Source organism: Eubalaena glacialis, chromosome 2 (assembly GCF_028564815.1).
Source record: "Eubalaena glacialis isolate mEubGla1 chromosome 2, mEubGla1.1.hap2.+ XY, whole genome shotgun sequence".
NCBI classification, from domain to species: domain Eukaryota; kingdom Metazoa; phylum Chordata; class Mammalia; order Artiodactyla; family Balaenidae; genus Eubalaena; species Eubalaena glacialis.
In genome coordinates, this window is record NC_083717.1 from 63,129,446 (window position 1) to 63,154,844 (window position 25,399).

At 52.7% G+C, this 25,399-nt stretch overlaps 1 protein-coding gene across 3 annotated transcripts in view; it reads right to left on the reverse strand.

Moving 5' to 3' along the window:
* Nucleotides 1–3,231: 3,231 nt before the first annotated feature.
* CD276 (CD276 molecule) overlaps nucleotides 3,232–25,399 on the reverse strand; it is a 29,167-nt gene continuing 6,999 nt past the window's right edge. Inside the window, exons 1-10 of one of the 3 annotated variants that reach the window (XM_061180079.1) lie at nucleotides 17,384–17,411; nucleotides 16,233–16,359; nucleotides 13,888–14,235; nucleotides 13,389–13,703; nucleotides 12,435–12,779; nucleotides 11,955–12,251; nucleotides 8,078–8,212; nucleotides 6,959–7,000; nucleotides 5,514–5,549; nucleotides 4,306–4,388 (exon numbers count right to left, since the gene is read on the reverse strand). In XM_061180079.1, the coding sequence (XP_061036062.1) occupies nucleotides 4,360–4,388; nucleotides 5,514–5,549; nucleotides 6,959–7,000; nucleotides 8,078–8,212; nucleotides 11,955–12,251; nucleotides 12,435–12,779; nucleotides 13,389–13,703; nucleotides 13,888–14,235; nucleotides 16,233–16,305 (1,620 nt within the window). In that variant the 5' untranslated portion in view covers nucleotides 16,306–16,359; nucleotides 17,384–17,411 and the 3' untranslated portion in view covers nucleotides 4,306–4,359. Of the gene's footprint in view, nucleotides 3,531–4,305; nucleotides 4,389–5,513; nucleotides 5,550–6,958; nucleotides 7,001–8,077; nucleotides 8,213–11,954; nucleotides 12,252–12,434; nucleotides 12,780–13,388; nucleotides 13,704–13,887; nucleotides 14,236–16,232; nucleotides 16,360–17,383; nucleotides 17,412–25,399 lie in introns of those variants that run through there. The other 2 variants (XM_061180080.1, XM_061180078.1) reach the window with 2 other exon arrangements.

Here is a 25,399-nt window from a genome sequence, read left to right on the forward strand (position 1 = left end):
AGTGGGGGGACTGGAGGTGAAGACAACCACTCTATACATTTCTGTATTGTTTGCGTTTGTGGTATTTGAAGCCTCTGCCCCCCACACTCTCTACGTTCCGGCTGCTCACTTCACGGCAGCTCCGCTCCTGCTCCTCTGTGAGTGCCCTGCACTTGGAGGCCTGGGTTTTGGACTCCTCGGAGCAAACTTTGGCTTCATGTCTCAGTTTAAGACTTGGGCTTTGCATCAAGATCTTTGGCCATTGCCCAGCTCAGCATCTGCCAGGGTCTCTGCTCATTGGCCCACATGTACCAGCATCCCACTTGGCAACCGCCTCCCGGGATGAGCAAGGTCAGGTGCCTCTCCCCGAACAGGCCCCATGGAAGGTGCCGTCCCTGCCTGTGAGCAGAAGCAGAGCGCTCTGAAGAGGAAGCAGGCAGGTAGAGAAAGGTAGGGCACCCCCCACACACACCCAGTCCCCTCCTCCTGAGTAGTCAGGGCCACTAATTGGTCTTCACAGCCTTGGTTACATATGGTCCTGGAGATTTATTCTGGTCACACCTCACGCCAGGAAAATGAACCCTTGCTCTGTCCCCTCTTTAATATGGATGTGACACCTGCAGGCTACAGCTTGTCACACTGTGAGAATTATTTCTCCATTAAAACGCAGGAGTTGGAGTTTTGCCCAGGAAGGCAGCTAAAAGTACTGCTCTCTGGGGCACCAGTCACCAGGGGACTTAGCGGCCACCTTCCTCACCCTTCAGCTCCCAGGGAAGTCCCACACCTGCCGGGTCCCTCCCTTGAGCATTTGATACAGCATCATGTCTGAGCCATATCCCAGCCCTGTCAGAGAGAAAAAGCACTGGTTACCGTGCCTGTTTTACTGATGGGCAAACTGAGGTTCAGACAGGGTCTTGCTCTGGGTCACTGTGCTCCATCTACAAAATCACGGAGGGCGCAAGAGTGTGCAGCCCAACTGCGGGGGTGGGGGGGAAGATAAGCTGTCACGCGTGCCCAGCACTTTACAGTTTGTAGTGCCTTCTTCCTGCTTTGTCCAACCCTCGCAACGATCCTATGAAAAAAGAACTACTATTGTCCCCACATTACAGGTGGGGTTGATGCCCGGTGAGGTGAGAACACGCTCAAGGGCACAGGGCGAGTTAGGGGGCAAAGGCAGAGCCTCAGCACAAGGCTTTTGATTCTAAAACCCACCCAGAGGACCAGGGGTGGGACTTCTAGCAAGGTGACCGGTCTCATTCCCAGGGTCATCGACTTTAGAAGAAGCACCCCAGTTTGTAAAGAATGCCACATACTTTTCAGAAGAGGACTCATCACCCCTTCTTAATAGATAAGGAAATGAAGGTTTAGAGGGATGAAGGACTTGGTCACAAGTTAGTAGCAGAGCTGGGAAAAAAAAAGTCAAGTGTCCTGACTCCCAGCCCGGTCTCCTCCAGCAGCCCCAGGGCCTGTGGAGCTCGGGGACTGACTGGCTGGCCAGTTCTGAGACCCTGGCACCCAGGGGCAAATGAGCACTGTGCACTCTGCAGGCTCCCACGTCCCTGAACCCGGTTCTCTGTTTGCCTGCCACATTCAACCCCTCTTCCCAGTCTTCGGCACTGGAAGGTGGTGAAAACCTCAGGCCCATTTTTCATGTAAGAAAACTAAGGCCCAGAGAAGCTAAATGCCCAGCTCAGGATCACAGGGTAGAACTAGGTCCTGGACCTGGACCTCTGACTCGGGCCTGGTGCCCATTCCACTGGGTCAGCCAAGAACAGCACACAGAGCTCCTTTCCTGTGTCAACTTCTTCTTGGGTCTCAGCTTCCCCATCCATGAAATGGGGGCATTAGCCCTTAAACAAGCCTGGGGTCTGAGTCTTCTGAGACAAAGCTATTAGTCTTCTGAGATAAAGCTATTTTGGGGTGGAGCCCCAAAAAGTGACCAAAGGGCCTGGCTTTCTGGACAGCCAACATCACTTTACCAAGGGGGAAACTGAGGCTAGAGAGGGGGTCATGGAGACCCAGTGACTTAAGGACAGTGGCAGTAAGGAGATCCAGGTATCCCTACTCTGGCTTCAAACGTCCAGGAGGGAATCCTTCCTGCCAAGTCCTGCTGCCCGCCCTACTGCCACATATTTTGCAGAGAAAATGCTTTCTACAAAGGCATTTATTTTTCCCAAAATACACTCCCAGTTAACAAAATTCCTCAGTCCCACATTTAAATTAGAAATCCCCACATCTTTCATTCCTGGTGAAGGGAGGGATGTCAACAGGAGGACATCAGATCATCAGAAGTTTACTCCACTGGAGGCTGGGGACCAGCCAGAGACAAGCCAGGAAGTGGCTGCCCAGCCCCAGAATAGCACCATGGTGGGAGAGGGGGCTGTCCCTGCCCCCAGGCTCCAGCCAGTGAGGAGAGGCCCCAGGCTTCCCCTATGCTGCGGCTCTCAGCTTCCCAGGGTCTGTCAGGCCTTGGCTGCCTGCCCCCCTGCTCATGCCTGGAAAGACACTTTGGAAACCATCCGATTCTCCAGTCGTGGTGAGAGGCTTTGTCCCTCTCTCCACGTTTCTGCCCCCACCCTCTGTTCTGGGTAAGGATTAGGGATGGGATGGGAGTGAGGTATCCAGGGAAATGCGGTACAGAAGAGGAGTGCAGTAGGGAGCGAGGCAGGAGCCCCCTCACAACCACTCTTTCCTCACGGGTTTCCCAGCTGAAGGGCAAGCTCCTTAGGTAGGGGCTTGTCTTCTCACACAGGGTCCCCAGCACCTAACACAGTGCTGACACCCCATAGATGCTCAGTGAACATTACTTGAGTGGATAAACGAAAGGAAAGTCAGGAAAAGCAGAGGGACAGAAGCTGACCCCAAGGGGGCCCACGCAGCCGCCCAGAGACCCAGTGTGACCAGCACGTGCTTCCCGTGGGGAGGGCGGGCAGAAGGTGGGGCTCACGGGGAACAGCCTAGGGCGCCACGGAAGAGACGGGGCCAGGGGAGGTCCTCACGTGTTCCAGCACGTGCACCTGCATGTCTGCATGCCTGGGGGAGGGGCCCTGTCTTCACTTAGTAGGACAGGAGAAAGGCCAACTTTAGGGACAGAGAAGAAGGAGAAGCCTCTAGACTCGAGGAAATGCTAAGGCTGCAGTGGCCCTGTCAGAGGAGACAGAATTACGGGCAGGTGGGAGAAAAGGCTGAGAAGGGATAATGGGTGACTGTGTATCACATCTTTGAAGAAAAAAGGCAGCCAGCTGGTCCATGTAGCATATCCACTGGAGAAATAAGGCGGCAGGATGATTTATGTATCGTGTCACTGGAGAAATAAGGCAGCAGGATGACTTGGGAATCATGTCCATCGGAGAAATAAGGCTGCGGGGTGGTCTATGTATCGTGTCCTTTGCAGAATGAGTAGACCCGCTAGAGTAGAAGCCATCTGTTAAGGGCAGAGAAGCCCCCAGCCCAGGGCTCACACTGAGGCCCCAGTGCAGCCAGAGGTGGGAGCCCCAGGGCAGGGCAGCAGCTCCCTGGTCCTCATGGTCAGGCTATTTCTGGTCCATCATCTGCATTTCATGATGGAAAGGAGAAAAAGGGGGGAGAGCATTAAATGCAGGAGTTCTACTGTCGGGAGCGTGCCAGAACCCCAGGGATGTGGTCACATACTCAAGGGGAGGAGTATGTGTGACAGGGCCCAGCAGTCTGACTAGCAGCCCCCTGCATCAAGCACTGCCCTCGAGGCTCAGACACACACACAGCAGCTGGGCATCAGACAGACCACGAGGGTGCCTGGGGGAGACTGCCCAATCCTCGCCAGCCTCTTTCTCAATCCCCAGGGTTTCACCCACCCTGCACACAACCCTCCCCTCTGTCTGGCACACTCTTCACTTCCCAACTCTGCCCCCACACCCTCCTTGTCCTTTGATCCATCTTCCCCACCCCATAGATTCACACCCCTGGCCTCACTCCACTCCCTGACCTGAACGGAGAGTTTAGAAGACGGACCGGGGCATGTGTGACCCTGCCCCTCCCTCTCCCATCCTTTGGGCTCCGTCTGTCCCTGGAAAAGTAGCTCTCCCTTCTGGGGACTGCCTCTGTGCTTGTCCGGCCTGGCCAGAGGCCAGGGGGCCAGGCTGCCACACTGGGGCGCAGGATCAGGAGGCCCACTGCTCCACACACCCAGGCTGACGGTTCGATCTCCATCTGCTTGATCCTTCTATGCCTCATTTGGTTCAGGACAACGGGGAGGCGGATAATTTATCTCCATCCCTCCAGATCCCAACACAGGCCTCCACTCCTGCCATGGAACGTTCTACAGCATTCTGAAGGACTTGCTTTACAGAGCACTTCTGCATTTGGCACCTTGGCATCTCGTAAGGGAGGTGTGACAGGATTTCACTCTATTCCACAGATGAGGAAACCCCCTGGAAGGTTATGGGCAGAGACTTAAAGCGAGGTCTCCCCTAGGGGGCTCTTTCTTCTGCATGATGCTGCCTTTCTGAAGACCTCTCACCCAGTTTTTATCATGAATTCTGCACAGGTTTCTGAGGGCCCCACTGCCCCCCACCTCTGGGAGTTTTCTGAGCACAGGGCCTATGTCCTTTCTTCCTTTCTTCCCAAAGAAAAGCTAAATGCAGGGATCAGCCTCCAGGGACTTGGTGAAAGTTTATTTCCTAACAGGGACAAAAAGGCAACCTGAAAATTATTTAAGGCTCCATAACCTCTGGCCAAAAATTAAGGTCCCAAAACCTTTGATTTTCTAGCTGGAAGCCACTCATATTTAATGACAAGTCTGCATCAAGGAATAGTTTGTTCAAAATACACACGCACACAGACACACACACACAGAGATACACATATATTTATACACAAACACACATACGTAGGTGTGGCTCTTGGTTACTTTTAATAAGGAAGAATCTCAAGCTAAACTAACCTCCACCCAACCACTTGCTAATGTAACTGCTGATGTTACAGTACTCTAAATAATAGTGATTGCTAACACTTACTAACCACTGACTATGGACCAGGAACGTGGCTGTCTAGCTGAAAACCACATTTCCTAGCCTCACTTGAGTTAGGAGTCATGTGACTAGGTTCTGACAAATGGATATAAACGGGAGTGACAGGAGCTATTTCTAGTCAAGCCCTAGAAGAAAGTGTCCCCTCCCTCTCCTCTTTCCCCCTTACTTCTGGAGGGGGTGTGGGAGCTGGAGCAGCTACTCTGGACCTGGGGCTGGAAGCTTTGAGTGGAAGAAGACAGAAACCAGGTAAGTGGAAGTTGGTTCCAGGGCACCAGTGGCCTTAAGACAACCTCGACTCCTGTCCTGGTTAAGCCTCTATCATATTTGCGTCCTGTTAGAGCAGCAGGGACCTTGGTTTCTCTGCCATTTCAACAGGGGGGAATCGAGGCTGCTCTTCTGGGGAGAGAGCCTCAGGGCAGCAGTGAAGGGTGATAATCACCCCCACCAACAACAACCCTCCCCAGCCTCCTACACACAGGTGCACAAACACACAGATACACAATCTCAAACACCACGTGTCTTTACCTTCTTTGCTTTCAGAGTGTTTCAGAGGCCGCAGGGCTGCAAAAAAAGGAAGGAGTACACAGTGAGGGGGGCACCGTGAAAAGTGGTGGGGTAGGGTGTTGGGCAGAGGCACAGGAGCCAAGCAAGAAATAAAGGCTAGAAGAACTGGGAGGAGAAGGCAGGAGGGAGAGTTGAGAGGGTGAGGGCAACATCATAGCACCAGAAAAGGGGCCCTCGGCTGCTATCCCAAGTCCCAGCTCCACTCTGTGGCTTGTCACTCCTCCCCCGGGCCTCAGTTTTCTGCATCTCTATAATGGGAACAACTCTCCAGCCCTCCTATGAGCTGGAGATGTGAGAGTACGCTGAGCTGGCTCTACAAATAGGGTGAAGTGAGGCACTAAAGGAGGCTGCAAGTGTCCCCCCGTGGGCCCGGGATCGTGCAGAACTGGGACCCAGTGCTCTCTAAGCCTCCCTCTTCTCCCCACTCCCTCCCTTCTGCCAATTATACCTGCCTCCGAGCATGAAAAATAAGGCCTGATCCCAGGGCTGTCTCCACACTGGCCACACCCGGGGACACCAAAGGCAGAGAATTAATTGACATAATTTACAGCACTCCCCAGGGATCAATTTCCTGCCCTTCCTTCTGTGGGTGTTGGGGGGAACCTGTGTCAACTGGCACCATCCCAAATGGCTCAGTAGGAACCTGCCTCCCCCAGCCAAGAAGCCCAGGGAAGAGACGGCAGTGAGGCCTCCAGTGACCGTGGGGCACCAGTACCTTGGCACCCAGCCCCCACTGGGCTCCAGGCTCGTGCCATGCCCTGCGCAAAGTCACTCGAGATAGCTTCAAAATGGCCCTCTGGTGCCATCAGGGCAGGATGACATTTTACAGATGAGAAACTGAAGCCCAGAGGAACAAAGCACTTTGACCAAAGTCACACAGCCTCTAACCAGAGTGGGACTATGTCAGGCTGATAACACAGTCCTAATAACAGGACTGCAAAGTATGGAGCCCTTATAGGCGCCAGGTATGATACTAGGCCCTTTAGATACATGATCTCATTTAATTTAACCCACACAACCTATGAAGGGAGCAGTTAGGAGGAAACTGAGACCCAGAGAGGCAAAGTGACTTGCTCAAGGCCACTCAGCTTATATGAGCTGGAGCTGGAACTAAAACTCAGGCTGCCCTGTCTCCTGAGCCCTCACTCCACCCCTAGGAAGCCACCAGACTCCACAGTGCAGGTCCCTCAGGGTGGAGTGGCCTGGTAGGCAGGTAAAGGCAGAGGCAGGAGAAATGAAGCAGCACCCGGGAGACCTGCCTGAGGTCTAACGCTGAGCAAAGACACACGCACCTAGGTTGGGAGGCCTCAGTCCCCGGGACACACTTCATTCAAACCTTCAAGTGAACGTGGCCCCTCCAGACTCTGGAGTCCTCTCCCCTGTTCCAGCTCTTAGCTCAGACTTACCCGTCTTGGATCCTTCTCCATCCCCATCCTGGTCCTCAGCGCCTGGAAGAGTGAAACAAAACTTCCTCAGCCCTACTTTCATCATTGAACTTCTGCTCCCAGGAGCGCGAGAGCAGGTAAATGGGGCTGAGCAGGCCTGGTCTATGGTCCAAATGCTGGACACAGGGTCAGAGCCTGAGACCAGCACAGAGCAGAGCGCTGTGGCAGGACGAAAGGGACCCCAGCCTGGAACCCACCACTCACCTGGCCAAGGACCATCTACTTGCCCCTGCACCATCCACCAGCCCCATCACCCACCGTCCACTCACTCACCAACCCAGTCAACCACCACCTCCAACGTGCATAGCCACCCGTCTATGGTTCCCCATCCTTCCGCAGCCTGCCCAGCCACCTGCCACACAGGCAGCCACCCACCTGTTCCAACTGACCAGTCTCCTCTCCGTTCACATAAGCTCTCCTTCCTGACACCCAGTCATCTCCCACCCCTCACCATCTACTTTCATGTTCACCCACATAACACCCACCAGGGTCAACTCACCCACTCACCAATGTCCACTCACTCACCCACCACTCACTGGAGTCAACTTACCTATCCAGGTCAAACCACCTACCTATTGATGTCAACTCACCACCTACCAATCACCAAAGTCAACTCCTACTGACCCCCCAGCCCAAGCAAACAGCAGCTGCTTCACACTCTGCCCACTTGGAGGCAGACACACCCTCTCACTGTGGCACGCAAACCCACAAAGCATTCACGCTTGTGCTACTCGAGTTCCATGTGCTTTCACTCACAGACACACTCATGTGACATAGGCTCTCACAGTCACGCTTGTTTGCACAGACACATCCATCCCCTTGTCACACATCCACCACTCACTCCCAGTCACACTCATATCCACACTCATCCTGCCATGTCTGCACACTCACGGGCAGGCTCACACTTGTTTACAACACATGTTCAGCCTCAAGATCACATACACACACACTGTCTAGCTGCATTTGCACACCCACACTCATTCTGTCACTGGAAAGTGACACTTGTGTTGATGTCACAGACACACTAACATACCCAGAGACACACGCACGCACACACGCACCTCCCCCTCTCTCACTCACCTGCATTCTCCTCCTCACAGCTCTGTTTGATCTTCCTCCAGCACACGAAGGCCAGGGCCACCAACAGTGCGACGAGACAGACAGAGAGCCCCACGGTCACCCACAGGGCCTCAGGGGGGAATGTCATGGGCTGCCCTGGGAGGGGAGGTGGGGAGAATGGAGAGAGACTGTCATGCCTGGCCCCCAGTGGCCCTGAGGACAGCCCCTCTGGCTCCAAGATGTGAACAGGGGCTCCTACCCTCACTGGGCCCCGACACCATGAAGAGAGCTTACTTAAGTTCCCGTGCCCCTTCCCTGCCCATCCGTACACCCTCTAAACCCTGACAGCCGTGGCTGCCGTGGACATGCCTCAACCTGGGAGGGCTGAAGAGTCTGTGGTTGATGATGCTCAAGAACCTTCCATGGCTCCCTACTGACATGAGAATAGTGCTTCAATCTTCTTTGTAATTCCACTGCTCCAGCCAAACTGGTGTCCTAACCATTCTCTGCAGAGGCTCCTTCCAGCCTCCTCACCATTGCTGTCAGTTTCCTCTACCTAAAAGCTGCTCCCTAACTCTCCATCTAGCTTACGATTCCTCCTCGGGAGGCCCTCCCTGATTACCCCAGTCCCACCTGGAGATACCCCCCATCTTATAGATCAGGAGTTGGCAAACTACAGCCCGTGGGCCAAATCTGGCCTGTGGCCTGTTTTTGTACAACCCTTGAGTTAATGATAGTTTTACATTTGTAAAGGGTTACCAAAAAAAGGAAAAGCAGCAGCAGCAGCAACAAAGATGGTATGTGGCCCACAAAACCTAAAATATACATTATCCAGCCCTTGACAGAAGATGTTTGCAGATTCCCGTGTAAAGATGAGGGCGGACACTGAGGGTGCCAGAGTGAAGGTTCTGGGTTTACCCAAGAGGAGGAGACTTGCCAGGGGAATGTTTCTGCGAAATGCTGAGGGCCCTCCTGTTAGCTATCTCAGGGCAGAGGGAAGGAGCTGAGCCACCCTCAACTGGGTCAGGGCCAGCAGCTGTTCTGAGCACACCATCCTCCAGCCCAGTCCCAGGACCCACGCGGGGTCCTGAGCAGAGGCCCTGGAGACAACAAATCTAACAAAAGCCAGGGGGAAGGCAGCTCCTGTAGAAGGTGCTGTCAGAGCAGACAGCAGTGCCATGAACCCTTGGGCAGTGGAGACCGTGACACAGATGCAGGGATTTGCAGCCGACGTCACTTTCAACGGGCATGGCTGGCAACGCTGCCGCTCTGGATATTGGCAGCAAAGGGACCCATCACCCTGGCGAGCAGGAGCAGGGGAGGAGGACAGGAGCTGATACGAGGGGCCTGGAGGGTCAGTCCCTGAAGCTCATGGAAGGGACCCCTGGGAATCCCAGGGTGGGGCTCCTGCAGGAAAGCAGAGCCACGGAAATACCCAGGAGGAGGGGCTCTTGCTATGTCCACCCTCAGGCTGGTGTTGGTGCCTGGAGCACAGGTCAGACTTGCCCTCATCCCACCAGTCAAGGACAGAGCGGGGCTCAGACCTGCATCTCCAGGCTCCATGTCCAGTGTTTGCTCCATAAAGTCCCCTCCACATACAGCACCCGCAGGTGCGGGAGAGACCAGGCTGGAGGACTGAAAGTCTGAATCCCAGAGTGTTTAACAGGGCTCAAAGCTGCCTGAAGCAAAATACAGGCCAAGGGCTCCAAAGTAGGCCAGACCTGCTCTCACAAAAACAGGAGGCTGGGTGGTGGGGAGGAGAGAAAATGAGGCTGAGAGGCTAAAAGTTGGATTCTGGTCCGTTTCATCTGCTCACTGCAGGCTTCCGGAGCCAAGGTCCACAGACCCCCGTGTTTGAGTTTAGAGGGGCCACAAACCCTCAAAACTTAAATGCAAATGACTGCATTTATCATGTATCCAATTTTCAAAGAGGTGTCTAATCACCAAAAGAGAGCCACTGTGCTAGCCTGTGGCCTTGGGAAAGTTCTCTCTTCTTTCTGGGTTCCAGTTTCCTCATTTGTGAAATGAAAGCACTTTAAATGTTAGCTACTAAAATTTTCAATAAAGATTCTTCTCTTAGGTGGGGTAAATGTCCCCAGTGAGCAGGAGCAGGAAAGGAGGATGGCAGCTGACATGAGGGGTCGGTCCATGAAGCACACTGAAGAAACCCCTGGGGATCCCAGGGTGGGACTCCTGCAACAAAGCATGGAGCAGAGCCACAGAAGTACCCGGGAGGAGGGGCTCTTGCTATGTCCACCCCTAGGCTGTTGTTGGTGCCTGGAGCACAGGTCAGCCTTGCCCTCATCCCACCAGTCAAGGACAGAGTAGGGCTCAGACCTGCATCTTCAGGTACACGAGTATAACCACATTTATATTCACAAGCCCTTTCTACACAGTGTGGCAAATATCCAATTCAGCTCAGTGTGCAAATTATCACAGAGTTCACCAATCCTTCAAGGTCCCCTCAACTCCCACCTGTCCCTAGAGACTTCTCCTGAAACTCCAGCCCATTCTGACCAACCCCTCTTCTCTGAAAGCTTCACATTCTCTGTCAATCCTGCTCTATCTAATATTTCTGTAATATTTCTGATGTAATGTCCATGTAAGTGGGGGGAACAGGAAGATAGGAATAAGTCTGTGAATCCTGAGGCTTATGCAGAAACTGGCCACCAGGGGGATCAGGACTTGCATGGGCTGCGGGTCGGGTGGAAGTCATGGAAGAGAAAATAGGAGAACCAGATGGACAGAACCTGCTGTCCTGACCCCAGAGAATGCAGGGAGACCCCTGGGAAAGCTTAGTTGGCCCATGAGGAGGGACAGAGGAGCCAGAATGAGGTCCAAACAAGGATGAAGACTGCCTCCCCTGGCCTGAGTGTGGGCCTGAGCCCTCTTCACAGAGGGATGCCCACTCAGGTGGGCACTAAAGGAAGGGAAGTGTGTCTGGGCTAGGACCCCAAAACCAGAGATTGAGGCAACTGCCAAAGGGGCGGTGTTGATCTAGTGTTTGACCACATGGGGGCAGCAGAGAGAGCCCGGCTGTTCCAAAGGCTGCCTGGGTCCCGCTCAACTCCATCAGGAGAGCTGACATTGATGGGGTGAGGGGTATGGCCACCTGGAGAGGCCCAGCTGTCTCTCAGGGCCTCGCAGTCAGATGGTGCCCAGCATCAGATGGTGATGTAGCAACACCTTCCCAGCACTTGGAGAGGTTACCGTAGGAAAGCACTCCAGAGCTATGCCTTGTGGCTGCTCCAGAACTCCCGCCCACACCTCCAGATCCAGGCAGGTACTCAGTCCCCTGTACAAGAAGCACAAGTACCACCTAAGACACTCTTAGAAGGGCAAACACTACAAATGATTCCTATGAGCTCGATAAAGCAAGTCCCTTAAGGACTTCTTGGGGGAGAGTTTGAAACACTTGAAATGTATGAAAATGTTTTAAGTCTTCTGACCACCCAAGCCTACCTAAATTCCAGCTCAGGGTCGAGATAAAAGGCAATGGCCCCGGGGCTTCCCTGGTGGCGCAGTGGTTGAGAATCTGCCTGCTAATGCAGGGGACACGGGTTCGAGCCCTGGTCTGGGAGGATCCCACATGCCGCGGAGCAGCTAGGCCCGTGAGCCACAACTGCTGAGCCTGCGCGTCTGGAGCCTGTGCTCCGCAACGAGAGAGGCCGCGATGGTGAGAGGCCCGCGCACCGCGATGAAGAGTGGCCCCCGCTTGCCACAACTGGAGAAGGCCCTCGCCCAGAAACGAAGAGCCAACACAGCCAAAAATAAAAAAATAAATTAATTAATTAATTTAAAAAAAAAAAGCCAAACACATTTCTATAAAAAAAAAAAGAAAAAAAAAAAAAAGGCAATGGCCCCCTCTATCCTTCCCCAGCTGTTCGTCTGCCCCTACCTGTGATGGTGACAGAGCCATGAGCATCCTGCTGCAGCACGGGGTTGCGCACCAGGCAGCTGTAGGTGCCATTAGCGCCCAACACCACCCTCAGGACACTGCGTACGTCGAACAAGCCCTGCTCGTTAGCCATCTGCGACGTGGTTACGTTGCCGGTCAAGGGCGCACCCTGCCCATCCTGCCAGAACACTTCGGCCTCGGGGTAGCCCCGGTAGCTGGAGCACGTGATGGTCACCGTGTCCCCGGGCCGCAGGTCCTTGTTGGGCTCCAGGGTCATGCTGGGCTTTGAGTAGGGGGCTGGAGGAGAGCAGAGGGTAGAGGGCAGAGGTCAAGGTAAGGCAAGGGCAGCGGGACACAGTGGAGGGGAAAGGTGCCTGGGGCTGTGAGGACACGGGTCAGCCCTGGGGCAGTGGGTAAAGGAGCTGACGGAAGTACGAGGGGTGTGCAAAAGGGAGGGCACCCCCCCTTCGCGGCTCTCACCTGCCACCTGCAGGCTGACCGCGGCGCTGCCGCTGCCAAAGTCCCGGATGTTCAGAAAGCAGGTGAAGCTGCCCTCATCAGCCACGCGCACGCGCTGCAGCCTCAGGGACGCGTTGCCCTGAGCCAGCAGGTCTGGGAAGAGCGCAGTGCGATTGGCATAGGCGCTACCCTGGTCGCGGCCCTCGGCGAAGCTGTGCACCAGCTGTTTGGTGTCTGTCAGCTGCCAGATGAGGTTGAGCTGTGCCAGGCTGAAGCCGGGCTCGGGCGAGAAGGAGCAGCGCAGGGTGGCGTCAGTGCCCACGAGGGCTACCACGGGGTCTTCGGGAACCTGGACTTCCACAGCGCCTGAGGGCGAGGTTGGAGCGGCAGGCAGTGAGGAGGGGCGCCAACACTCTGGGCTACCACCCCACAGCACCCTGCTCCTCCTCCATCAACCCCCAGGTCCCGTTCCATCTTCCAATTTTCTCCCCAGACCTAAAAACAGATTAAGTCTCAGCACTTCCAGACGTGGAGTCTCCCTAATCTTCTGACAAGAATCACAGCAGTTTGGCCTTGGCCTGAGAAGGTCCATCCCCGGGGTGGGGGGGGGGGGTACCCGGCCTGGAGCAGCCTCCAGCCCTAGCAAAACTCCCCTTTCCGCCAGGATCCATTTCCCTCTCCTATCCTTCCTCTCTCTTCTGAGATCTGAATGCTTCTCCATTCTCTCCAGAGGTTTCCAGGGCCCTGGAGTCAGGGGACCCAGAGAGCTGAGAGGACCTGTAATCATCACCCTCACCCACTCCCACCACGGTTAGATTGCCGCCTATGCACCCTGTTTATCTTTTCCGTTATTATTATTAGGCATCTCACTGTTCCGGGAGACTGAAGGTATGGAGCTAGATTCAGATACCGTGACCCCTGCACACAGGACCACCACCACCCCCAGGGGGACATTTAAGAAAACAAAACAAAAACCTGTGGGGCTTCTATGCGGTGTAATGGTAACAGAGCCATGAGCGTCCTGCTGCAGCACGGGGTTGCGCACCAGGCAGCTGTAGGTGCCATTAGCGCCCAACACCACCCTCAGGACACTGCGCACGTCGAACAAGCCCTGCTCCTTAGCCGCCTGCGACGTGGTTACGTTGCCGGTCAAGGGCGCACCCTGCCCATCCTGCCAGAACACTTCGGCCTCGGGGTAGCCCCGGTAGCTGGAGCACGTGATGGTCACCGTGTCCCCGGGCCGCAGGTCCTTGTTGGGCTCCAGGGTCAGGCTGGGCTTTGAGTAGGGGGCTGGAGGGGAGCAGAGGGTAGAGGGCAGAGGTCAAGGTAAGGCAAGGGCAGCGGGACACAGTGGAGGGGAAAGGTGCCTGGGGCTGTGAGGACACGGGTCAGCCCTGGGGCAGTGGGTAAAGGAGCTGACGGAAGTACGAGGGGTGTGCAAAAGGGAGGGCACCCCCCCCTTCGCGGCTCTCACCTGCCACCTGCAGGCTGACCGCGGCGCTGCCGCTGCCAAAGTCCCGGATGTTCAGAAAGCAGGTGAAGCTGCCCTCATCAGCCACGCGCACGCGCTGCAGCCTCAGGGACGCGTTGCCCTGAGCCAGCAGGTCTGGGAAGAGCGCAGTGCGATTGGCATAGGCGCTACCCTGGTCGCGGCCCTCGGCGAAGCTGTGCACCAGCTGTTTGGTGTCTGTCAGCTGCCAGATGAGGTTGAGCTGTGCCAGGCTGAAGCCGGGCTCGGGCGAGAAGGAGCAGCGCAGGGTGGCGTCAGTGCCCACGAGGGCCACCACGGGGTCTTCAGGGATCCGGACTTCCACTGCGGCGCCTGGGGATGGGGTTGGTGGGGTGGGACGGTGAGGAGGGGATGGGACACTCCGGGCCTCCCTAGTCCCCCTCCCCTTCCGGGTTAACTTCAGGCCCTGTCCACCCCCCCACCCCTTTTTTTAAGGCCTAAGAGTTTATTACCTTTGGTTCTAATTCAATCAGCAGGAATATAGTAAGCACCCACTATTCCAGGGGTAAGAGTTAGGAATGCCACGGAGAACAACACCAAGGTCACACCCCTACAGAGCTTACGTTTTAGTGGGAGAGAGGGACAAACTAGCACACAAATTCTTATTAGTATGTGATTAGGGGTATGAAGGAAGAAAGCAAGCCAATGGGTAGAAAGCAAGGAGGTAGCTTTTCGAAACTCTGGCAGGTATTTTACACCTGTCTGTGCTGGTTGCATTTCCCAAATATATATTATCTTTATAAATTGTAAAAAGGGAGTCTTAAAAAAGTATGCACCAAAATGTTATTAGTGGTTTTCTCTGGATGAGAAAGAATCACAAGTGCTTTTTCATTTTTCTTTTCCTAAATACACATTATTAGTTTTTATGCAAGAAAGAAAGAATACCCATGCATTTAAATATGGTGGTGAGCTACTTTCTCCATAAAGAGATATTAAGCTGAGATTGAAAGGGAATGAAAAAAGAGTATGACATAACCAGAGAAAAGCTCGGTGGGGCAGGTTCCCCCGCTCCTACCCCTGCCCTCTATCCTGTGGATTTACCCTGCAGCCTCCCACCCAGTCACCTCTGCCTCCAGTCCAGCTCTTCTTTTAGAGCCCTGGAAAGTTAAGTAGGGGTTCCTGATAGCTTTTCCTTTGGTGAGATGTGTCCCCTAGCCTGGCACTGCCATTCTTGGGTAATGGTTAGATTGTGTGCTTTGGGCACCAGCAAAGCAGGCACACTCAAAAATGTGAAGATCAAACAGTCTCGAAACAAAGCTAACTGAATACTGCACTCATTAAAGGTTTCTCACACTTAGAAAAATAGCATTTTATAGTTAGTATTTTCATCATGAATAACATACAGGGAGTGGGTATCATCATCTTTGCAGTGTGTAGTGATCTCTAAAGGTCTTAAGTGGGCATTGGATCTCTTGCCACAATGCCAGGTGCCACAGGCCAGCTCTCCAGTTGGAGACCAACAGGGTGCCCCTTGTATCGGGCATTTGGGGGATGAAGCTGGAGGAATCACCCAGACAATGCCCTTTGTCTAAAGAAATCAAAGGATCAATAGCTCTGGGTAAAGCGGTGCTTCCTCCTTCCGACCACCAGATGGCACCAGACACTCAACTTTGTCTTCCCCTTGGCGGGAGAAGGCAAACTCTCCCTAAGAGCAGAAACTGATTAGGATTTGAATTATGATGATGCTGTTATTAAAGTAGCTGCCATTATTGAATGCTAACTCTGTGCCAAGAACTGTGTGGGAAGATTTACACACCTGCTATGTGGCTGGCATCAGTCTTGGCCCTGGGGATACATCCTGCTCTTTGAGCAGAGCAGGCAATAAGCAAGCAAACATATAATATGTCAGGTAGAGATAAATGTTGGGAAGAAGCATGAAGTAAGGTCGGGGAAAGGGAGGGAAGATGAGCTATTTTATACAGGTAGCCAGGAAAGCCTGGGGAAGGTGGCATTTGAGCAAAGGCTTGAATGAAATAAGGGATCAAGTCATGCAGACATTCAGGGGCAGAAAGTTTCAGGCAGAGGGAACAGTATGTGCAAAGGCCCTGGGGAGGAAGCACACATACAGTTTGTTCGAGAAACAGTGTTATCACATTTAGTGCTCACATTACCATTTTACCAAAGAGAAAACAGAGGCTAAAAATGTAAAGTAAGTTGCCTGTTGGATCCCAGAGGTAGGAACGAGGTGGACAGGGCAGAGAGGAGATGGAGGAGGTTAGCCAAAACCTCCCCAGCCCTGCTAGACAGAGAGGCTTGGTGGGAGTGGTCCCCTCCTCCCCCACCTCCAGGCCCCACTCTGCTCCCCTCACCTGCGAGGCAGAACCACAGCACTCCCAGGGCAGTGGCCACACGCATACCCGTGCTGCCTGGTCCACACAGCATCTTCCCGTGAGGCAGCTGACAGCTGGGCTCTCCGTGGTGGAAGGCTGCCCCTGCCTGCGAGGAAGAGGAAGTGAGGCCTTTGTCACAAAATGTCCTCCCCAGGCCCTCTCTCACCTCATCTCCCCTGGACCAGCTTGGTGGAAGGCTGCAACTGCCCGCTGGGAGGTCCTCCCTCCTACACCCGCACAAGGCTCCCTGCTGAGGGATATTTTGAGAGATGCTGGCAGGAGGGAAGTGAGTCACTGGGGAGGCTGGATCAGGGGAGCAGGGCAGGGGGCAGCTGGGACCCACCCCTTCTAAGATGTTAGTATGCAAACAAAAGGAAGGAGAGGCAAGGCGGCAAGGCAAGTCTGCCTGCTCAGGCCAAGGATGTACACGGATTGGCTCAAGACAACAGCTAGTCGGGGAGAATAAGACTTAGAGATTGGCTAAGAGGTTGGAAGTTTATCCTAAAGGCAGCTGGGAGCCACTGAAGGTTCTGGAATAGAGGAAAGGATATGGTCAGAGCTGTGGTTCCTAAAGATTACTCTGACAGCATGTGCAGGATAAATGAGAAGAGCTGGACAGAAGAGACAAAGCAGGTCTGGGGGAAAGCGACAGCATGGTAGGACAGGGGAGAGAGAGAGGGAGCAGTCAGGGTGTCCGTGGTTTTAAGCCCAGTGACCAGGTGGGGCACTCACGGAGACAGAGAATGTGGAAGGGTTCAGTGTAGGGCACGTACAGTGAGCAGTGTTTGTGCAGGAAATTCCAGGTGAGACTTCTAGAAGGCAGCCTGGTATATGAGTACGGGGCTGAAGGGAAAGGACACTGGCTAGTTTAACCTGTGTGTATTGAGTGCCCAAGACCGATCAGAAATGGACGAGGCCTGGACTGGGGCTGACCCCCCAAGCGGAGTCAGGACCGAGTGAGGTATTTCTGTGATACACGTCAGACCTGAGCCAGGGAGGCCCAGACCTCCCTGGGTCCAGCCCTGCTCCTGGTCCTGGCTGCCCTCCTGCCCGCCCCCAGCCCCACCAAGCTGTCCCCCTTCTCCCTGTGTCCCACAGCTGCTGCCTGATTGTTCGTGCCAGCTCCTGACCAAACCACGTCACCAGGGTCGATTCATGCTATCCAACACGATTTCACAAAAATATAAAAGGTTTCACATTCTCCAAACCACCCAGGGAGCCGGGCTGCCTGACTTGGTCCCATTCTGCAAGAAGAAAAAAATTAAAGCCCAGATAAGGGAGGGGACTTCGTTAATGTGATGTAATTTGCCAGCGAGCACAGATGAGAAGGGTTTGAGTTCCCCACCTTCTGACACACCTCTCTGCCCTTCCAAGGAGCAAATGTCATCAACAGCCATTAGCATCAATTCCAGTCACAGGCACGCAGCCTCAACCCTCCCAATCCCAGCCTAGCACCCCACTCCCCACCCCATACACATACACCCAGCAGCTGAGCTGAGGGAGTCCCTTAGCCAAGCCGGGTGCATCCTGCCCAGCCCATCCTCCACCCCCAGCTGTCCACGGCGGGGAAGCCCTGAGCAGCCACTTCCTTCCCAGACACTTCCGGTCCAAACCTGGCGGCCTCAAAGCCTTGCCGCCTGCTGAGTCAGCAGCCTTCACGCTCCATTCATAAAGTCACCCTTGGCGGGCGCCACATCCTGCCTACAAGGGCCACCACGGCCCAGAGGAAGTGCTGGCAGGCAGCGGCCTGCCATGCTTGCCTGCCCACTGAAGGAATCACAGGGACTAAGGTTAACAAGCTCCCAGATTCCAAGTCTCCCTTCCTTTCTTTCACCCCCAGACAGAACCAAGGCCTGTCCTTCCTGGGCCTCCCTCACTCTTCCCACTGCTGCCCATGCCCACCGTCTCCCACCCTGACCTGTGCGACCAGCACTCCTGTGATCCTCCTGAGACCCTCCAGTCCGTCCCTGACAACCCCACACTTCACATGTCTCCTCTTAGGACCTGAGGCAGGAATCTGCTCACATCCTTCCCCCACAGGGACCTCTCATGGTTCCCTATTTACCGCGGGAGTAAACCCACACTCCTCTGCCTGGCACTCGAGACCTTTCTTATGACTTCTCCTTCATCCATCAAGCTAATTCCTGCCACTGGGTTGTACTTGCCAGGGTCGCTTGGGACTGCCTGCCACCTCCACGAATGTGGGGGGGTCAGGGAGCACCTCTCTTCTGACCAGACCTATCAGGTTCCCCAAGGGCCGAGCTGTCCTTCCTTCCAGAGGGAGGATGAGAGGTTCCCAGGGGTGGGCATTGGATTTGCTCCCTTCAACTCCCTTCCTAGACTCTGGACTCAGGGAAGTTCCCACTCTCATGCTTTCCCTGGGGAGAGGCCCTTGACAGACCAGAACCGAGGACACCAAGAGACTCCCACCCCAATAGCTGGGCTCCCAGAGCTGAGGGCAGGAGGGAGGAACACATCTCAGAGACAAGATGTTGCCAGGGAATGGGAGCATGGCCTGTGACCAGTGGGACAGATGGGCTGCCCAGTACACACAGCCCCATGGAGACACACAGACCTCACGCTGCATTCATACCACGTTGCCCACCTTTTCTACAAAGGGGAATTGTCATCCCCAGGCAGGACCTGCCCTGGAGTCAGCATGTACCGCCCCTCCCAGTGAGTCAGCAGCCGGTTCTTCCTCCTCCTCCTCCTTCCCCCTCATCAACCCCAGTTCCAGCCGAATGTGGGAACTCCACGGAACCCTGCCAGGAAAGACCACAGGGTGCCTTGGCTTTCCCAGAGGAGCAGGAGTGAGGGGGCCAGGCCACCCTTGGCCTGAGGGTACAGTAAGTGCATCCAACCTCAGCAGAGGTGGAGCCACAGGGAAGCTCCCAAGAGATGACCCAAGATGTACCCCCATAAAGCCAAAACCAAAAATCAAGGGCTGAGGCTGGGCTCTATACCAAGATGCCCTGGACCTGGGGATATCCAAGAGAGGAACTCCTTGCCCCTACCATGACCACCAGTAACACCCCATATTCTCTTAACCCCCTGCCTCTTTCCAATTCCTGCAGGGGCTGCTTGGACATTTCCCACAGAGAGGGCAAGAAGGGTCAAGCCACATAACCAGTGTCAATCTTTGCTAGCCAGCATAGGATAGAAGCACAGCTTCTGAAAACAGCAGTTAAGCCCCTGGATCCAGCTATGCCTGAAGCAAGTTGCACACCTAGACTGCCCAGATACTTGAGCCAATCATTTTTTCCCCCCCTCAGGCCAGTTTGAGCTAAGTTTTTATTACCTGCAATTGAAGGAGTCCTTGAATATACATTCATTTGTGTATTTAGTTATTCACTTAACTATTCACCAAGTGCCTGGTAGGCAGGCACTGGGAACAGAGAGGACTAAGCTGCGTCTGTCCTGCATCAATAGGGAAGTGCACAGAAATCACCGCAGCTCCGTACAGAGTACTGTTTAAGATACAGTGAGGGCTATTTGGAGGCATCTCAGAGATATGATAACCCTAAAGGTGAGTGCTGACAAATGATGAGCAGCTCCCCAGGTAGACAGGCTGGGAAAGGTGGTCTCTCCCCAGTCCCAGGAGACCTGTCCTCCTGGCACTGCTTGTCTGCCTCTCAGCCAGATCTCTTTGCAACAGTAAAAAGTGAGCCCAAAGTTTGGGTTCTAGTCCCAGTTCTGACACTTTGCTGTGCAGTCTTAATAGGTGACTTCCCCTCTCTGAGCTCAATGTTCCCATCTATAAAAGAAAAAACGCTTTACTGGATGCTAATGGAACTTCATTAGTACGTTAAGCCTTCATGTACTCTATCCTTAAGGTCTAGCCAATTAACTGCCATGCAGGTCACACTGAAATGTACAAAATGACTGTGGTAGAAACCACTAGTGTTCCCCTTACATCTATTCTCTTCCTCTTCTGTAGAATATTTTGTTAGGCACAGGGCCTCTTGGCTAAAGACTACAGATCCCAGCCTGCCTTGCAGCAGGGTATGGCCATGTGATCATTTTCTGGTTAATAGGATGTGGGAGGAACTGATGTGTACAACTTCTGGGGCATGCCTTTAACGAGAAGGAGCATACCCTCTCTCTTCTCCTCCCCCTTCCCACTGGCTGGAACACAGACGTGGTGAGCCATCTAGGACCATGCTGCCAAAGGCAACACCCTGGGGACTGCAGAACAGCAGGACAGAAGGCCCCTGAGTGGCTGCAGTATCAGCCCTGGACATATCCGGACTGTCACTTGGGTGAGAATAAGCATCTATTCTAGCGTCACCGTTATTTTGGGTCTTTCTTACAGCATCTGAAGTGACTAATTTAGGGACTCATCCCTCCCTTCCTCTCCCGCCTTCTCTTCCCCCTCTTTCCACCCCGTGAAAATTGCTACTGCTCAGAGCAGCAAAAGGAAACCACATCTAAAATAGGTGTTTCAAAACATGAACTGAACACTATCTCATCAGAGTCACTTAATGATACCTGGGCACAGCTTAGGAGATATTTCAAGGGTAGACATGACTGGTCTTAGGGATTGTTTGTATGCGAGGGGCTGAAAGAGCCAAGGATGTACTGAAGGCTTCAACCAATGGGTGCGTGTGTCACACATAGAAGATGGGGAGACCTGGAAATGAGGGGGAAGAACAATTCTGATTGGGCTTGGAATGGATCATCCATGACAAAATGTCTGATGGATTCCTGGACACACAGAGCTGGAACTCAGAACAGGACGGGGGAGCTGTTCATGGAAGCCAAAGTTGGGATCACTGAGGGAGCTCATGGAATGAGAAGAGGTCCCCCACCCAACAAATCCTGAAGAAGATGCAGAAGTTAATGGTCAGGTCGCAGAACGGGGAAGCTTTCTCTGGCCACTCCCACAAGCTCTGTGTGCTCCCTCTAGTGACGGGCACCCACTACCTCCCAAAGAAATTCACTGGCTTTTTTGAGCAGCTCTCATTGGTGGAAAGCTCTACCTTTTACTGAGCCAAAGTCTGTCAGCGCATATCATTCCTCATTCGACCCCTTGGAGCATGCAGAACAAGTCTGCCCCCTCCCTTATAACAGCCCTGCAAGTATTAGATCTTCCTCTCCCTGGTAGAGGTCATACTGGGCAGCCATGCCACATTTTTCACCAAAACAACCCAAAATAATAGACTGTCAAATCTGTGGCCAACAACCAGAAGTCATTTGCTCACATTGCTGCAGATCCACATCTCTGTCATCCTCTTCTGAAAACTTCAGGGAAGGGGTGGACTTTTATAGGATGTTTCATTTGTTACAATTACATTTCATCCAGTTAAGCTGAGTCCCTCACTCCAACTGCCATGATATATATTTTTTAATTATGGCAAAATACACACAACATGAAGTTTACCATTTGAACCTTTTTTTCTTCTTTTTTGCCTCACCCCATGGCTTGTGGGATCTTAGTTCCCCAACCAGGGATCGAACCTGGGCCCTCGGCAGTGAAAGCGTGTAGTCCTAACAACTTGACGGCCAGGGAATTTCCATGTTAACCATTTTTAAGTGTACAATTTGGTGGCATTAAGTGCAGTCACAGTGTTATGTAACCATGCCACGATGTTATGTAACGATGCCGTTTTTGAAGTACTGTTTTGACAGTACCTGGTGCATAGAAGGTGCTCAATAATTTTTTGGTAGATGAAGAAGAGAACAAATGAATTTATCTAAAAAGGTTGCCCTCCTCTCCCCACTTTGTTTCTTGTGTCATCAAGGTCCTCAGGGAGAGGACAGGAACAGGAAAGCCCTACAGCACTAGGGTCTGCCCCAGGATCAACGTCCATCCACTATTCAGGGCTTTGGGGTTACAAGTTTTCCTACTTGTGCTGCCATTCACCCAGCTGCCCGTCTATCTCATCCCCAAAGTGTCACTGCTTCTGGTGGGGTACCACTCAAGTGGAGAAGAACCAGAAAAAAGGCTCATTTGAAGAAGCTGGACTCTTCCTCAAGTGCTCAATTGACAATTAGTTCCAGGGTTTTGTCAGGGATTAAGGTCACCAATCTGTTCTTCCCATAATCTACCTTATTCCCCATAAAACTGGTTATTTGCCCATCTTAGGTCTTCCAGCACTCATTTATCCATTCACACAACAAACATGATGCAGGTTTATAGCCAGTATTACGGGAATGGAGGGTCAAGCACTTCATGGAGGAGTGGGGAGGTTTAGTTGGACCTCATAGAGGAGGAGACATTTCAGCTGTCTGGCACAGGGGGCAGCACCAGCAAAGTCACGGAGGAGCAAGCACCCACAGCATATTCTGGGAAGACTGGGACTCCGAGGAGAGGCAGTCAGGAGATGAGGCAAGGGAGGTGCTCAGGGGTCGGTTAGGGACCCTGGATTGATTCTGTACACAGTGGGAAACTGGAATGCTGCGACCCACACCTTCCCCTTCCCCCCACCCCGTCTACCCCAGTTGTCCTGAAATATCCCTGATAGCTTCTCAGAGATCTTATCTCCAAATTCACTCCGCAATCCTAGGGGCCAGAAGACAAATCCATTTAAAGCAGATTATCACCTCCACTCCTGGCCTGAACTTCGGTTCCTTCTTAACAGCTTCTGTCCCTTCTTTCCTTGATATGGAAGCAAAATAGATGCTGCGCAGACCTTCTCTGCCTTCACTAGTCAGTCTTGATTCTCTTATTTTATTCCTCATCCTTTCTTCTAGAGTGCCCCTCCCTCGTTCTAGGCTGGCTCCTTGTGATAACAGGGCTCCACTTTCCTGCAGGGAACCCCATTCCATCTGGTGCTGGTGGGGCTCATCCCCAGCCTCAGGCCTCAGCGTGTGACCAGACCCAGCTTACTGGAGAATGCCTGCCCTGCCCCCACTCAGTGATTTGCTTGGGAATGAGCCTGTGAGCCAAGCCACACCCAATCAGAGACCTCCCAGGGCTTTGCTTCTGGCGCTCTCAGAAAACACTCTTTCTTGCTGAGGTTGCTAAGAAGGATGTGGTCTGGGGCTGTTGGCAATGAATCTATCAGCTAGCGATAACCTAAAGAATTGATCCAAACAAATACAGAGGCAGAGGTGAAGGCAGGAGGGATATTGAGTCCCGAAAACATTTCAGCCTCTAGGCCTGAAGCAAGCTGCTAGACTAGACTGCCCAGATACATGAGTAATCTTTTATTTTTTTTTTCCTTAAGCCAGTTTGAGCCAGGTTTCTATTATCTACAGCCGAAGGAGTCCTCGAATATACATTCATTCGTGTATTTAGCTATTCACTTAACACTTCACTGAGTGCCTGTTAGGCAGGCAATGGGGACAGAGAGAGGACTAAGCCAGTCTCTGTCCTCAAGGAGCCTGCATTACAATAGGGGAGTGCACAGAAATCACTGCAGTTCAGTACAGTGTACTATTTAAGATACAGTGAGGACCACTTGGAGGTACCTCAGAGACATGATAACCCTAAAGGTGAACCCTTAAAATTGACCTGAAGCTCCCCAGGTGGTCAGGCTGGGAAAGGCCATTCCAGGCACTGGGAGAAACCCAGGCAAAGGCAGTGAGGTAGGAAGCAGCGTGGGAGGCTGGAGGAATGCAGGCCCTTCCATGTGGGCAGACAGGAGATGTAAGATGGTGGTCACAGGAGGAGGAGAAGCTAAAGGGCAAGCCAGGGCTGGAACAGGAGGTCATGTTTGGATTTAGCTTGTAGGTGATAAGAAAGAAAGGGTTTTAAGTAGAGGAGTAATATTGTTGCCATAGGTAGGCCCAACCTTTGATTAACTGATGCATATGTAATGTTAACCTTGCAGAGGAGGTTTGAATTTTAAAGGATGACATTTTAAAAGGGCAATGGTTTACTCAAAATAAGAGCTGATGGCAGAATTTCGGGCATCAAAGAATTTTTTCTCTAGATCGTGTCCTCCCAGAGACGCTCAAAATACCCTGCTCAGCCTGTGTGTGGACCTACTGCTGGTTCTGGATGTAGAATCGAGTCAGGCAGGGGTCAGCAAATTTCTTCTGTGAAGGTCCAGATAGCAAATGTTTTAGGCTTTCCAGGCCCTCCCCTATCTGTCACAAGTGCTCGACTCTGCCCTTACAGCAGGAAAGCAGCCAGAGACAGTGCATAAATGCATGAGCAGAGCTGTGTTCCAATGGAACTTTATTTATGGACACTCGGAACTGAATTGCATATAATTTTCATGAATCACATGATTTTTTTTTCAACGATTAGACATGTAAAAACCATTCTTAGCTTCTGGGCTATACAAAAACAAGTGGCAAAAGATTTGGCCCAGGGGCCATAGTTGGCAGGGACTGGTTTACAGAAACACTAGCTCCATTCTCAAAGATACCCAGGCAGCAGCAAAAATGGAAAACAACAGGGAACTGGTACATTAATTATGGTGCATCTATATAATGGAATAGCATACCGCCTTTCAAAAGAAGGTGTACTTACATGGAAATAAGCCCATGACATAGGTCATGTGAATAAAGAATATTGTGAGTTATATGACCTAATTTCTATATTAATAAATGGTCCCATGGTCCCAGATCTAGTCACCTACCTCTCGCTCCATCTCCTATATTTCCGTGCAGGCCCTTCCTTCTCTGGCACTGAACCCCCTGGAACTTGCTCCTAGGCCCTCTCCTTAATTCTCTCTACTATTTTTTCCTAGATGATTTCATCCACTCCCATGGCTTTAAATATCATTTATATGCTGGCAACTCCCAGATTTACTTCTCCAAGTCCACACCTCTCATCTGAGCTCCAAACTTAAACCCAACTGTCTCCTAAATATCTGTGTTCCAATGACTCACAGGCATCTCCCTCTTAACATGTCCCTCTTCAAACTCTTGATTTCTCCCCCAAACCTGTTCCTCCCCAGCCCTTCCCACTTCATAAAGGCACCATCTTCCACCCCCTCTGATCAAGCCAGAAACCTGATTTCTCACACCCTTACAATCCGTCACCAAGAACAGCCATCCCTGAGCCCAAAATATATCTCAAGGGTCTGCAAGCTACAGCCCCAGCACCAAATCCAGCTCACCACCTGCTTTTGTTCAGTTCACCAGTTAAGACAAGGTTTACCTTTTTAAATGGTTAGAAAATCAAAAGAAGAAGACTATTTCATGACACATGGAAATCACATGAAATTCAAATTTCAGTATCCGTAAATAAA